We start from the raw sequence: 12,405 nt of genomic DNA, 5'->3' as shown, positions 1-12,405 counted from the left end.
ATTCAGCCCAATGTGCATTTAGACCTGTGCACTTGAGTCTTTGTCAGAGTCTTATAATTCATTTATATATGTATTTTCAACATATATAAATTGCACAAACATTTCCATATTCTCCTGCCTTTGTGACAATATCCATGTATGGTACCTAAACTAATATTCCTGCCTCTTAACTTCAGACCATTCCAGGCACATCACGTCTACCTTTCATTCATAAAACCACTCATTCATAGAAATTAGTGCATTTTAAGCCTAATATTCAGATCAAAAGATGTCATGGAGTTCCGTTTTTTAAAATATAATGTTGTTTCTCCTGAATCAGATTTAGACCACAGTCTCCCCTACAATACAAAAGGATGACAGAATTCAAACCCTATGCTTCTAGGTCCCAGTCTGCATGTTCATGGTTCTGATCGTGCACACGTAAGAAGGCCATCACATCTTTTCAAATTGCATTACAGTGGTTACTTATTTTCTATTCCCATATCAATTTTTCACAAGAATATACATTACAGTGAATCACAAACAATGAATTACAGTACCCCTCCCTCTAAGCCCTCCTCCTGGAGGTTTGGGTTTTCCTGGATGATCTGCATGGAATTGCTTAATTAGGTTCTTGTCTAAGATGTTGGAAGCTGGTTCCCATGAGTTCTTCTCTGGACCGTATCCCTCCCAGGACAAAAGGTGCTTGTTAATGCAGTAAGTGGCGCGGCCAATTTAGAATAGTTCTGGAAGAAGCTGTGGTAATAATTTGTGAAACCCAGGAATCTCTGGAGGGCCCGCAAGCTACTGGATGATGGCCAATTCTTAAGTTTCTCTGGATCCATATGGTAGCCTTGGTTAGAAGCTATCTAGCTTAGAAAAGGAAGGGCCTCCTTTTTGAAAACACATTTTTCTAATTTAGCATACAGGCAATTCTCCCGCAGTCATCGTAACACTTTGACGACATCCTGTTGATGAGTCTGCAGATCCTTGGAAAATATCAGAATATCATCTAAATATATGGCCATACAGTTGTAGAGGATATCTCGCAAAATCTCATTCATCAAATTTTGAAAAATGGCAGGAGCATTGCAAAATCCAAACGGCAAAACCAGATACTTCTAGTGGCCATCCCTGGTGTTGAACGCTGTCTTCCATTCATCTTCTTCACGTATCCAAACTAAATTATAGGCCCAAAGAAGATCCAGCTTGGCGAATATTTTTGCCCCTTGTAAGCGATCAAACAACTCTGCTATGAGCGGGTACCGGTCTTGCACGGTGATTGCATTCAGGCCACGATAATCAATACATGGATGAAGAGTACCATCCTTCTTGCCCACAAAGAAGAAGCCGGCTCCCGCCAGGGAGGAAGACCATTGATTAAAACCCTTTTATAGATTTTCCTTTATGTATTCTGACATAGCGCGGGTCTCTGGAAGGAGGCAAGGGATAGACCCATCCTCAAGGAGATGTGGCACCCAGGACCAGAATAATGGCACAGTCGTGCTTCCGATGTGGGGGCAGCAAGTCCGCAGCCTTCTTGGAGACGACATCTGCAAACTGGGAGTATTGTGGAGGTAAACCGTCAGGAAACAAAGTGGTGGAAGAACAGGTAGAGCAGCAGACTTCTTCAAACAGGTCTTTTGGCAGCCAGGGCCCCATTGTATGAGTTATAGTGAGGTCCAGTCAAACTGGGGATTATGTAGCTGTAGCCAGGAAATACCGAGCACCACTGGATGGATGGCCTTCTGAATGACATAAAAAGTAAAGTGTTCCTGGTGTTGCAAATTCATGCAAAATTTTAGTGGAGTGATGATGTGTGTAATCTTCCCTGGAAAGAAGGTCTCCATGAATGGAGGAGAGAGTCAATGGTACTGTACAAGAATGAGTAGGAATAAATAACTGCTCCACAAGATCTTGCATCAGGAAATTTCCACCAACTCTGGAGTCTACCAAGGCTAAGATGGAGAAGTCACGACCTCCCATGGAGAGCATTACTAGCAGCTTTAATGGGGGAACAGGTGAAGTTAGACCTAAGATCAATCCCCTGGTGAGTCCTAGGCCCAGGAGTTTCCTGGTCGGACAGGGCAGCGAGCGATTAGATGACCAGATTCTGCACAGAACAGGCAGAGCCCAGCCTGTTGGCATCTCTGACGTTCCTCAGGAGTCAAACGACCATGACCTAACTGCATGGGTTCTTCCATCTGTTTTTCTGGAGAAGAAGATGGACATGAGGCTGGAGAAGAATGTCAGAGACAACTGATAGCCCCATGCCTCCTCGGGCTCTGTAGTTCGTGAGCCCTCTCCTGTAGGCGTCGGTCAATCCTGCCTGTTAAGTTGATAAGAGCGTCCAGAGAGGCTGGAACTTCACGTGCTACCAACTCATCCTTGATCCTGTGCACTAACCCATCTAAAAAGATAGACCAAAGGCAGTCCTCTCCCCAATGGAGTTCAGTAGCCAGCGTACGAAATTGCACCGTATAATTCATCAGGGAATGCCCGCCCTGGTGAATGCGCAGTAGTTCAGATCCGAAAGCCGCCAAATGACCTGGTTCTTCAAAGACTGTCTGAAAAAGATCCAAAAATCAGGGAAGATCTTGGAGAATGGGATCCGAGCGTTCCCACAGGGGGGAAGCCCAGGTTAGTGCCTTACCCTCAAGTAATTCAAAATGAAGGTAGTCTTCGTAATGCTGTCAGGAAACAGGGCAGCCTGGAGACAAAAGTGCATGTTGCACTGGTTAACAAATTCGCGACATCGCAGCAGATCCCTGGCATAACAAGGAGGGGCAGGGAGCGAAATGGCTGAATGCATGGATGGCATCAGCATCGGCATCAGAAGACTTGGTGTGGATGGAGCTGGAGCTGCACCTCCAGGTACCATAGAATCAAGACGAGCACCTAGTTGGTCCATGGATGTCACTAGTGACTCCAAAAAACCTTTGCTGTAACAGAATCTTCTGAGCTAGACCCGGAATACCTCCACTGGATCCATGGCCTTGAATGTGGACCCTTGGACCAAAGGAGAGTTGATTCTACCTGTGAGGAGGAACCCCACTATTACCTACCTTCAGCAGGTGAGGCTGGAGAGAAGCAGAGGCCCCTGCTGGAGCTTTACCACTACCAATCCATGTTCCCCTTAGGTAGGGCCCTCAGGTTCCGGGACTGGCTGGACTTACATGGGATCTCTGGCCATCTCTCAATGTAAAATTGATCTCAAATTTCCAACTGCTCAAAATATGCCCCAATACCATGAGCAAGTTATGCACTTGCAACTGTCAATAAAAATAGGAGATAGAATGATGGGTCGGATCTGCCACGTCATACATCTCTGTAAGCAATTCCCTATTTTCATTGTCCCAATTTGTTACCTGAAGAGATTGAATGTAATGCTGTTTGTAAGTATGCCAAAAAATGCTTATCAAACTTATAATGAGTCGTCATATCTGAAAAGGATTTAATAGCTCCCTCGTAATTCAAAAATTGCACGATCATTCTTACCCCCCAATAGTCCTATAGTGCAAAAATCTGGCTAGAGTTTCCCGGTGAAAAATCCCCGTTCCCCCTTAACATTAACGGCCCAATTTTAAAAGGGCTATGCGCGTAAAAATGGGGGTTTACATGCGCCGCATGCATTTGAGAACTGGCCTGGCCATGTGCGTAATCCCTGTTACGCGCAGAAGTGCCGGGCCCTGCAAAAGGGGTGGGTTCAGAGGGCGGGGTCTGGGTGGGGTGGGCTGGAACAGCACCATTAGCCGCTGTCCTGGGGAAGCATGTGCCAGCAACCGGCCGGCGCGCGGAACTTACTACTGCTCTAAGAAGCAGGTAAGTTAAAAAATTTAAAAAAATAGATTAGTTAGGATAGGTTTAGGGGTCAGGAAGGGTAGGATTAGGGATGGGAAAGTTCCCTCCCAGTCCGCTCCTTAATTGGAGCGGAATGGGAGGGAACTGGGGGAGGCCCAGTTGCGTCACAGCGTGTATATTTCTAAAATCACCCCTGGGCGCGGAGCAGGCCATCCGTCAGACATGAAAACCCAGCACGCATGTGCACGTGGGACTGGTATTTTATAACATGCGCATGTTAGAAAATAGCCATTCATGCGCGCGTGCGTGTATTTTTAAAAATCTACATTCAAGAATTGAGAAACAGTGCTTTTGAGTTGCAAAATAGAGCAGAGTTGTCACCATGCCCACGCCAATGGGGCCATTAAGGGAGTGTCCACATAATGTGCAGGAATGTCCATTCTTGGAAAGTGCAGGATATAACCCAAACTAGTTTGTGAAAATAGCTCTCTTTCTGTTTGTATGAAGCAACCAGTCTGCAAAATGACGCAAGTTACAAGCCAAATGGTTCAATTTCAGATCAGCCAGTCCCAAGCCCCCCTTCTCCCATTTGCGCATTAATTTTTCACATAATACAGGGCTCTCCATTTTTCCATAAGAATGTACACAATATCTTGTACAACTGATCTAACGCTGGCTTAGCTGAAATGCATGATATCATCTGCAGCATATATAGCCACTTAGGAAGTGCAATTATTTGGAAAAGGTTAACCCTTCCCGCCAAGGACAGATGAAAATCTCTCCAATTGTGCAATAAGGATTTAGTGGACTTAATCAACCTTCTGAAAGTTGACCATATATAACTGTGCTGGATCTTTATGTAAAAGAATTCCCAAATACAAAAAGGAATCTGATACCTACCATATCGGGAAATCCCCCCTGCTAGTTCTGCTGAATTTACTATCTATGGGTAAAGCCTCCCATTTATCTATATTTAGTTTTAACCCTGCCAGTTTACCATTCGCCTCTACTTCATATAGCAAGGCTTGCAGAGGGCATCCGATATTTAAATAAAATACTTCTTGTAGCATTGGCCAAGATCCCCCTTCAAACTCCAGCATCCAAGCTTTTTATTTATGTACTTATTTCAAAATAACTTATAGTCTCATTAATCTCACAGGGTTCAAACACGCATTACAATATAATCATAATCTTAAAAAAAAAACAAAAAAAAAAACAGTCTTCCTAGGTACTGACCAGCAACCACCCCCCTCCCTCCCCCTCACCCGACCTCTGCCTTGAGACCCGGCTCTCACTGCAGATGTCTGGTCTGAGTTATCGCCCCTGCACCAGCATATAGTTGCCCCTCATGCTGCAAGCGACTGCTATGCTCTGGACCTGCGGCAGTGAGCTTAGAGCCAGTATCAGTAATAGGAGTTAAATCCAGAAGCAACAGTATTGAGTGCTGGAGTTAGGAGGTGGATATTGGCTGGTTCCTTGGGGATACTTTTTTTTTTTTTAAAGATCAGGTGTTGGGGTTAGGAAGGGAGTGCTGGCCAGGGGAGAGATTTATTTTTGAACTTTGTACCCAACTCTGAATGTAAATAAATAAATAAAATAAATAAATCCCATCTTGGGGGGGAAGGCAGAAAACTGATTGACAGTCAAGGACACAAAGCCACCTAGATTTAGGCTTGCTTTTGGAGTACCTTGGTTTGGCCACCTAAATTTCCTGCACTGACCTAACCCCACCCGCAGGGTAAAACTCCGTGGCTAAATTTTGCTGCGGAGAAGGAATACATTTTCACTCCATTGGTTCTAATGACTTAATTGCATGGTTAGATCTCTGAAAATTCATCCCTGTGAGTAAAGGGAAATCAGAGCACTGATGTACTTACTGTTGTCAGAAACGCATGCAAGCATCATACTGACAGAATATGAATATACATTTTTTAAACTGGGGAATAAAATATTTTGAGAAATATATGACAAGATTTATGAATCAGTTCAAGAGAAGTAGCTGACTTTGGTATTTTGAGGAATCTCATGTACTAGTACTGCTGCTTGTAAGTTCCCATATTTTACTATGTCTCACAGAATTCAATATTTCTTCTTATTCTTCTTCTTTCTTAGGGTGCTCCAGGTCCCCCTGGTCCCCCTGGTCCTGCAGGACCTGCGGTCACCCTGTTGGATGGCAGTGTAAGTAACAGGAGTGAAAGAGGAGAAGGATGCTTACTGAACTGCTGGGACTTTCATTTTTCTGGGGGTTCTCTTTGCTTTTCCACAAGTTTTGGTCAGGGCTTTTTGTTTACAAGTTTACAAATCTGTTATATGCCTACAGTCGGAGAACTCATAGCGTAGTGCAATAATATAAAATGACTTTGATACAGCAATTAGCATTACATAATTCTAATTGTAGTAGTATTGTATTATACTATTATAAAGTATAATAATATATAGTACAACTCAAATCAAATAAATTACCTATTAACAGCCCTCTTTCACGTCAATTAAATATTAACAAAATAATGAAATAAAAATCAAGGTGCACAAGTAAAATCCCATCACAGTAAGCAACTCATTATCAATAGCCAACTTCTTAATTAACCCCCCCCCCCAGCCCGAATTAGTTCCAAAAGCCTGTCAAAAGAGCAAGATTTTAACTGCTTTTTTTTTTTTAAAACAGTTTTAAGTCCTCCATTAATCTAATTTCATCTGACCAAAGATCAGGCAAATGAAAGAAGAAGGCACAATAATGTATGAACCAAGCCAGCATTTTTGAGGGAAGGGGGAAATCACCAAAAATGCAGCTTGTGTCGATCTAAGTAAGAAAAATAAGAAAAAAGGATCAAATGGAGTAATCAACTCATGAAGATACAGAGGGCCATTCCCACAGAGATAAGCTTGTATACTAAATGTGCCAGAAAACAGAGAATTCCAAAACTAAAAGCCACAGGAAAACAACGTTCTAAATAATTTTATTTATATAAATACCTTCTTTATTAAGAGAATTCCACAATAAAATAAACCATATGCAAGTTTAAATGATAGAGACCATCATAATAATAAAGAGCTCTCAAATATCCTCCTGAGAGTGATCACTTGGTACAAGCCCTTACGTGTCTACTTAAGCATCAAAACAGCTTAGATTGTAAGTATAGGTTTCTTAACTTAATTCAGTTTGATTTTTATAATTTTTTCCTGCCAGTAAAATAATCATAAGATATATAGTAGCCTCTTTTTTTCAAAAAAGGTTGTGTTTTTCTGTTCAGAGGAGAATCCATTTATGCTCTATATCACCATAGCCTTACATGAAACATGATTCGTATCGATATTCATCAGGAGCACTAAAAGTGGACACGGAAATTCCTCAAATTCTCATAAACATTCATTCACTTGGGTAGATAATGTGCTTCTTGAACATGTACTTTTAAGATGTCCATCTTGAAATTGCATGCACCTCAGTTAATAATGTGGTTAAATAAATAAGTTACATAATATTACAATAAATCAGTAGCCATCTAAATGGCATTTGCATATTGACTTCACTGTGTTTTGTCTTTTACTCAATAGACACACACTCACAAAATGATTTGAGCTACCACATGACATGCATGTTTTTCTGTATGTTGGGCATTGTTCTTTCTCTCGCTACGTGCTCCAAATTTGGTTTCAGGTGGTTTATCCAATTGTTGCTTATTGCAGCAGCCATCTGTGCTTACCTGACGTTTATCTGTTGCATTAATGTTGTCAGCCTGCTAGTCCTGTTCCATAGTTCTCATTTGCAAATCAGTAACTTCCTCAGTGTGTGACATCTTTCAAATTTCAGTTTCGTTCTCTTAGAGGATGGCAATGCATGCATTCATTGCCTAAGCCATGGACTAGTTTATCCCTAATCAGTGCAAATGTTCAGTGGGCATACTCACATATCACTGCTTTGTCTTTCAAACGTGATCAAACTGTGGGTGTAGTCAGCCTCCCCTTGTTTTATATTTATTTATTTTACATTTATTACCTACAACTCATACATGGTTCAAGGCCAGGTACAACTTAACATTCAGAAACACATATACATAAAACTGAACTTAACAATAAAGCCTAGAGCTACTTCTGATGGATGGGCCAACCGGGGAGAAGAAACATTCAACAGAGCACATCCTGCACATCTTAAAGCCCATGGAGGGTTAAAAATATGCAGCCTGGAATAATCCAAGGGGGATATGGTGTTACTCAGTAGCTTATGAATCATCACAGCCATCTTATAATTGATCCTTCACTGGATTGGTAACCAGTGGAGAAAATAAAGAAGAGGGGTAATATGATCTCTTAAGGCAGATCCAGTGACACGTGCAGGAGAATTCTGAACTATCTGCAAAGTTTCCAATACATTAGCTGGTACTCTGATGTAACGCAAATTACAGTAATCCAAAGTTATCAGAACTAATGCTTGTACTATTCTAATGAAATCATTAAGGATAAGTAGGAGTTTCAAATGATGTAGTGTGCACAGTTGAAAAAAATGCTGTCTTGATTACAGCTGTAACTTGGGATTGTAAAGATAGATCTGATTCCAACATGATGCCCAAGTTTCTCACCTCAGACACAATTGAAATATGTCCTTCAAAGTTGAAAGAGGAGGGACCATCTGCAGATGGAATATGGTTTAAAGTAATTACTTCTTCCTTCTCAACATTGAAGGCCAGTCTATATAAAATTCATCTTTTAACAGCAGAGAAACAGATGCTCACCATTCTAAAGGTAAGTATCTTTCATATATTACATGTTTTTGTAGGTCTGAAATAGGCTTTTAATGTATCAAGAATGGCTTTTGTATCCTTTCCCTGTTCCTTTGTAAGGTTCAGACATAGCAGCAATCAGTACCCATCATAGTCCTCAATGTAGCTGTCTGCACTTCTGCTAACTTCTCATTTAAGCTTGTGACTAAAAAGTAGTTTTCAAATTTTGCCCTGAAACTTTCCCTCTTGCTATTTAGGTCACCCTTTACCTTCATGCCTTTGGAGGGCAGAATACTTTTAGCAGTAGCCATGATGCAGAAATGTTTTTGTGCTTCAGCATCCATAGGAGGGCACATTCAGGGCCAGCAGGAGCATTGGGCAGACTAGGCGGGCACCAGAAGTGAGTGGGGTAGTGTTGGACGCGAGGGTGCCATTGTTGAAAAGAATGATAGAGGCTGGCGACGGCAGTGGGGGGTGGGGGGTGGAGATATGGCAGTTTGGTGTAATTCGCCATAGAGAGCGAGATCTCAGGTGATATGGTGTCCTCATTACCATCAAGGGTGGATGCAGAACCTTGCCCTGGGCACATGCAGTCCTAAACCAATCAATAATAATGCAAGCTTTGCCTTCTGCTCACAGTTCCTGAGCCCCCTGTACTCTGGAAGCTCTCTACTTCAGATGTAGGGAAGCAATGAAAGTTCAGATACTTCTGACTCCATAATTCATATATCGAAATAGACAACTGATAGCTACTAGTGAACACGTACTATGTTGTACTGCAGGGATTACCACCTTGGGTTGGTCAGTGAAACCATCACAGGGGTTCCACAAGAAGGGAGACAACCAAAGCCCAGAGAAATAGAGCAGGCTGACCTCACTTCTGAGGAACTCTGCTTTAAGGCTTCTGCTGCCTGATCCCGTGACGAGGGGAGGAAGATCGCAGCCTCAAGAAGCTCAAACTGGCATGAAGACAAGGAATGTGAAGCCACCACAAGGAATCTGAAGCTATGCGGAAAGGAGGAGGGGAGCTGCAGCTCCACATGACTAGTGGCATCAGAAGCAGGGTGATGACCCTCAAGAAGCATTTCTGGCCACCGCTACATGCGCTCCAGCTATCCTGATAGTGAGAGAAAAAAGCTGCACTGAGGGAGTAGTATGGCCATGGTGGAGGTCGGAGGAAAGGGGCCATAGTGGGTTTTTATCATTCAGAAAGGAGCGGAGAAGAGGTCACAGGGACAAGAGTGCAGGAATGAAAGCATATGGAAAGGGCCTTGAGAGGGAAGAGGGCAGGAGGGTATACTATAAATTGCTTGGCACTTTATGGGGTGCCTTCAACATTCTGCTGCAACCTAATGTTTTACTGAGATATTTGTATTTATATGAGTGCCTTGAAAATGCCGCTACAACCTGTTGCTGTGCTGAGGTGTTTATATTCTTATCTAATTAGTCCCATGTTGATTTTATTGAAATGTGTTGTATTCTTTGTCCTTTTGTTGGCTTATTTCAAGTTTAGTCCTGTTCTACATTTTTTAAACTATTTATTTAAGAAAGCACGCAGTCAATAAGAATACACTGTTATGGTTAAGCGGTGTTTGGGTGGATTTTTGGGTACTGTGGCAGATGACCATGCCCATGGGGAGGGGCCCCGGAGGAGCCACAGTACTGGGCTAGACTTAGTATGCACAAACACAGAATTATATCTTTTATTAAACAGCTTGATGAATACCACCAGAGGTGGCAGTGGTGAGGTAGTCTGGATGTAGCAGTCTCGGGACCCTTGGCAGAGGGGACCCTTCTTACCCCGTTGGTATAGGGGAATTCCGGTGTAGGTTTCCCAGCAAGGCAATGCTGTAGATGAGACAGACCTGATAGATTACTCACTAGATGGTAGCTGTAGGTATGCGATTCCACCAGGCTGAAGTAGATGGTACTGGCACCGAGGCACGGAGAGCAAGCCCTCGAGGAGCGAGTACCTGATCCCTGTAAGGCACCTGAAATAAAGCAGAGGGCCCCCGAGGAGCGGGTACCCAGGTTAGTCAGTACTCCAAAGGGCAGAGAGAGAGCTTCCAGTGGCAGCAAGGAAGCGGCAGAGTAGCATTGACCGGCTGAGACCAATCGTTGCTAACTCAACTAGCTAGCAAGTAAGGACAGGCTAAATACCCGGATGGCATGACGTCACTTGAGGGGAACACCCCCGAGGTTCGCACCAATGTTGGCATAAAGATGAGGGTAGCGCACTCGCATGCACCCTAGTAGGCCCTTGGAAGGAGCATGGCGGGAGGCAGCACCATAGCCATTCCGGGGACGCCGGAGAGGGCAGCTTGCAGACGCAGCGGTAGCCATTTTCCCAAGGTAAGTGGGAGGAGCCGTGAACAAGGTGAGGCAAACAGGGCGAAGCCATCTAGGACCAACGGACGCAACATACACCATCAATAAAAACTATCCAAAATAATACAGATATCAATCCTTGCATCATAGAAAAGAGGGCTGTTGGGTATAATCAATATACAATGCACAATGAGCTGCTGATGATAAAAACAAGGAGAATAAGGGAAGAAAGGTACAATCTCCTCCAAACCCAATAGGATGCCCATACTGCATTACCCAGAGTAGCTCTGTCCTTAAGCTAATAGGTAAGTTCAGCTAACCTGTTGTACCAATGAGACAGTTGCAGAGTACTTTTCCAATGGAACGCTATGGTAGTTCTAGCAGCATTATAGATACTGATCAATCAGTAATTTAGCCTTACTTCCTCTCGGAGCCTCCCCCCAAACTCCCAACAAGCAAAGTGCTGGGGGATAAGTCCAGAGAAATCCCAGTAATGAATTTCATTATACTATAAACTTCTATCCAAAAGGAACTCCCCTCACATACTCCCACTACATGTGACACTATGTACCCAGATTCCCACAGCTTCTCCAGCACAGAGGACTAGCAGTACTAAATCTGGAAAAAGAACTGGGTAGCGATATGATCTATGGAGAAGTTTACATACCAGTTCTTGGCTTTTGTTACATGTAGATATTTTAGTGATAGCTCCTCAAATGCATTGCTAATCATCCTCATCTAAAATTATCTGAAGATCACAATTCCATCGTTCTATTAGCCGGGAATTGGTATCCAGATCCCCAGAGCCAAACGTTATTTTGCTGAGGTTGCTGAATTGTAGTATATTAGGCGCCCCTTGCTGTGGACATCTAAATTGTGTGGCCATAAAGAAAAGTGGGTTTCTTTTAATCAAGACAAAATATGCAATTATTTTTCTCCACCGCAAGCAGTAAAATAAAGTGTCACAACAATGCTAAGGAGGAAGACACATTTATTGTAACACAGATGACCATATATATTTTTTTATTTCTCATGAGTCCAGCGCTTTCCTGCATCGGGGAGTAATAGCTAACGTCCTCATCTGCATGGAATTTACATGTGATGGTTACTATCGCTTCCGCATTTGTTAGGGCGCCTCGTTTTGGGCGCGCTGACCTCCTTACTCCATCGGGTTCTAGTCTAGCGCATCCAAAATGCGGTGCTAGGCTGGGCGCCCTTTATTGTCACATGCACTTTATTGCGACATGCAGAATAAGAACTATCTAAATAACAATTTGTATATTCAAATTTAGCACTACAATAAGTTCTCTCATTTAATCTGAGGTTTTCAGCATGGCTGTACACATAACACTGTCAGTAGGCAATAGTGCTGAGCAGCATCCTTGTATATTTCTGCAGTCCTGTCAGTCAGGAATTGTAATTACAGGTTGCATCCTGATATCCACAGTCCTGTAATAGAAGGCTACTGCCTGGTATGGGTCCTTAGTCATGCAGTTCATGGATCATAAATACAAGCTTTCAGTCCTATAGCTCAGGGAATGTAATCACTGAAAGTGTATATGTACGTTGCAGTTGTATGCTT

The 12,405-nt window shown here is 42.9% G+C and overlaps 1 protein-coding gene across 1 annotated transcript in view; it reads left to right on the top strand.

Annotated features, from left to right (window-relative positions):
* Window positions 1–12,405, top strand: part of COL18A1 (collagen type XVIII alpha 1 chain) — a 352,734-nt gene that overhangs the window by 239,344 nt on the left and 100,985 nt on the right. Inside the window, exon 27 of the mRNA XM_029606745.1 lies at window positions 5,893–5,958. Coding sequence (XP_029462605.1) covers window positions 5,893–5,958 — 66 coding nt within the window. The remainder of the gene's footprint in view (window positions 1–5,892; window positions 5,959–12,405) is intronic.

The sequence above is a fragment of the Rhinatrema bivittatum genome, chromosome 6 (assembly GCF_901001135.1).
Source record: "Rhinatrema bivittatum chromosome 6, aRhiBiv1.1, whole genome shotgun sequence".
NCBI lineage: Eukaryota > Metazoa > Chordata > Amphibia > Gymnophiona > Rhinatrematidae > Rhinatrema > Rhinatrema bivittatum.
Note: the sequence above shows the minus strand (reverse complement) of the source record. Positions and strands in the feature narration are given on the sequence as shown.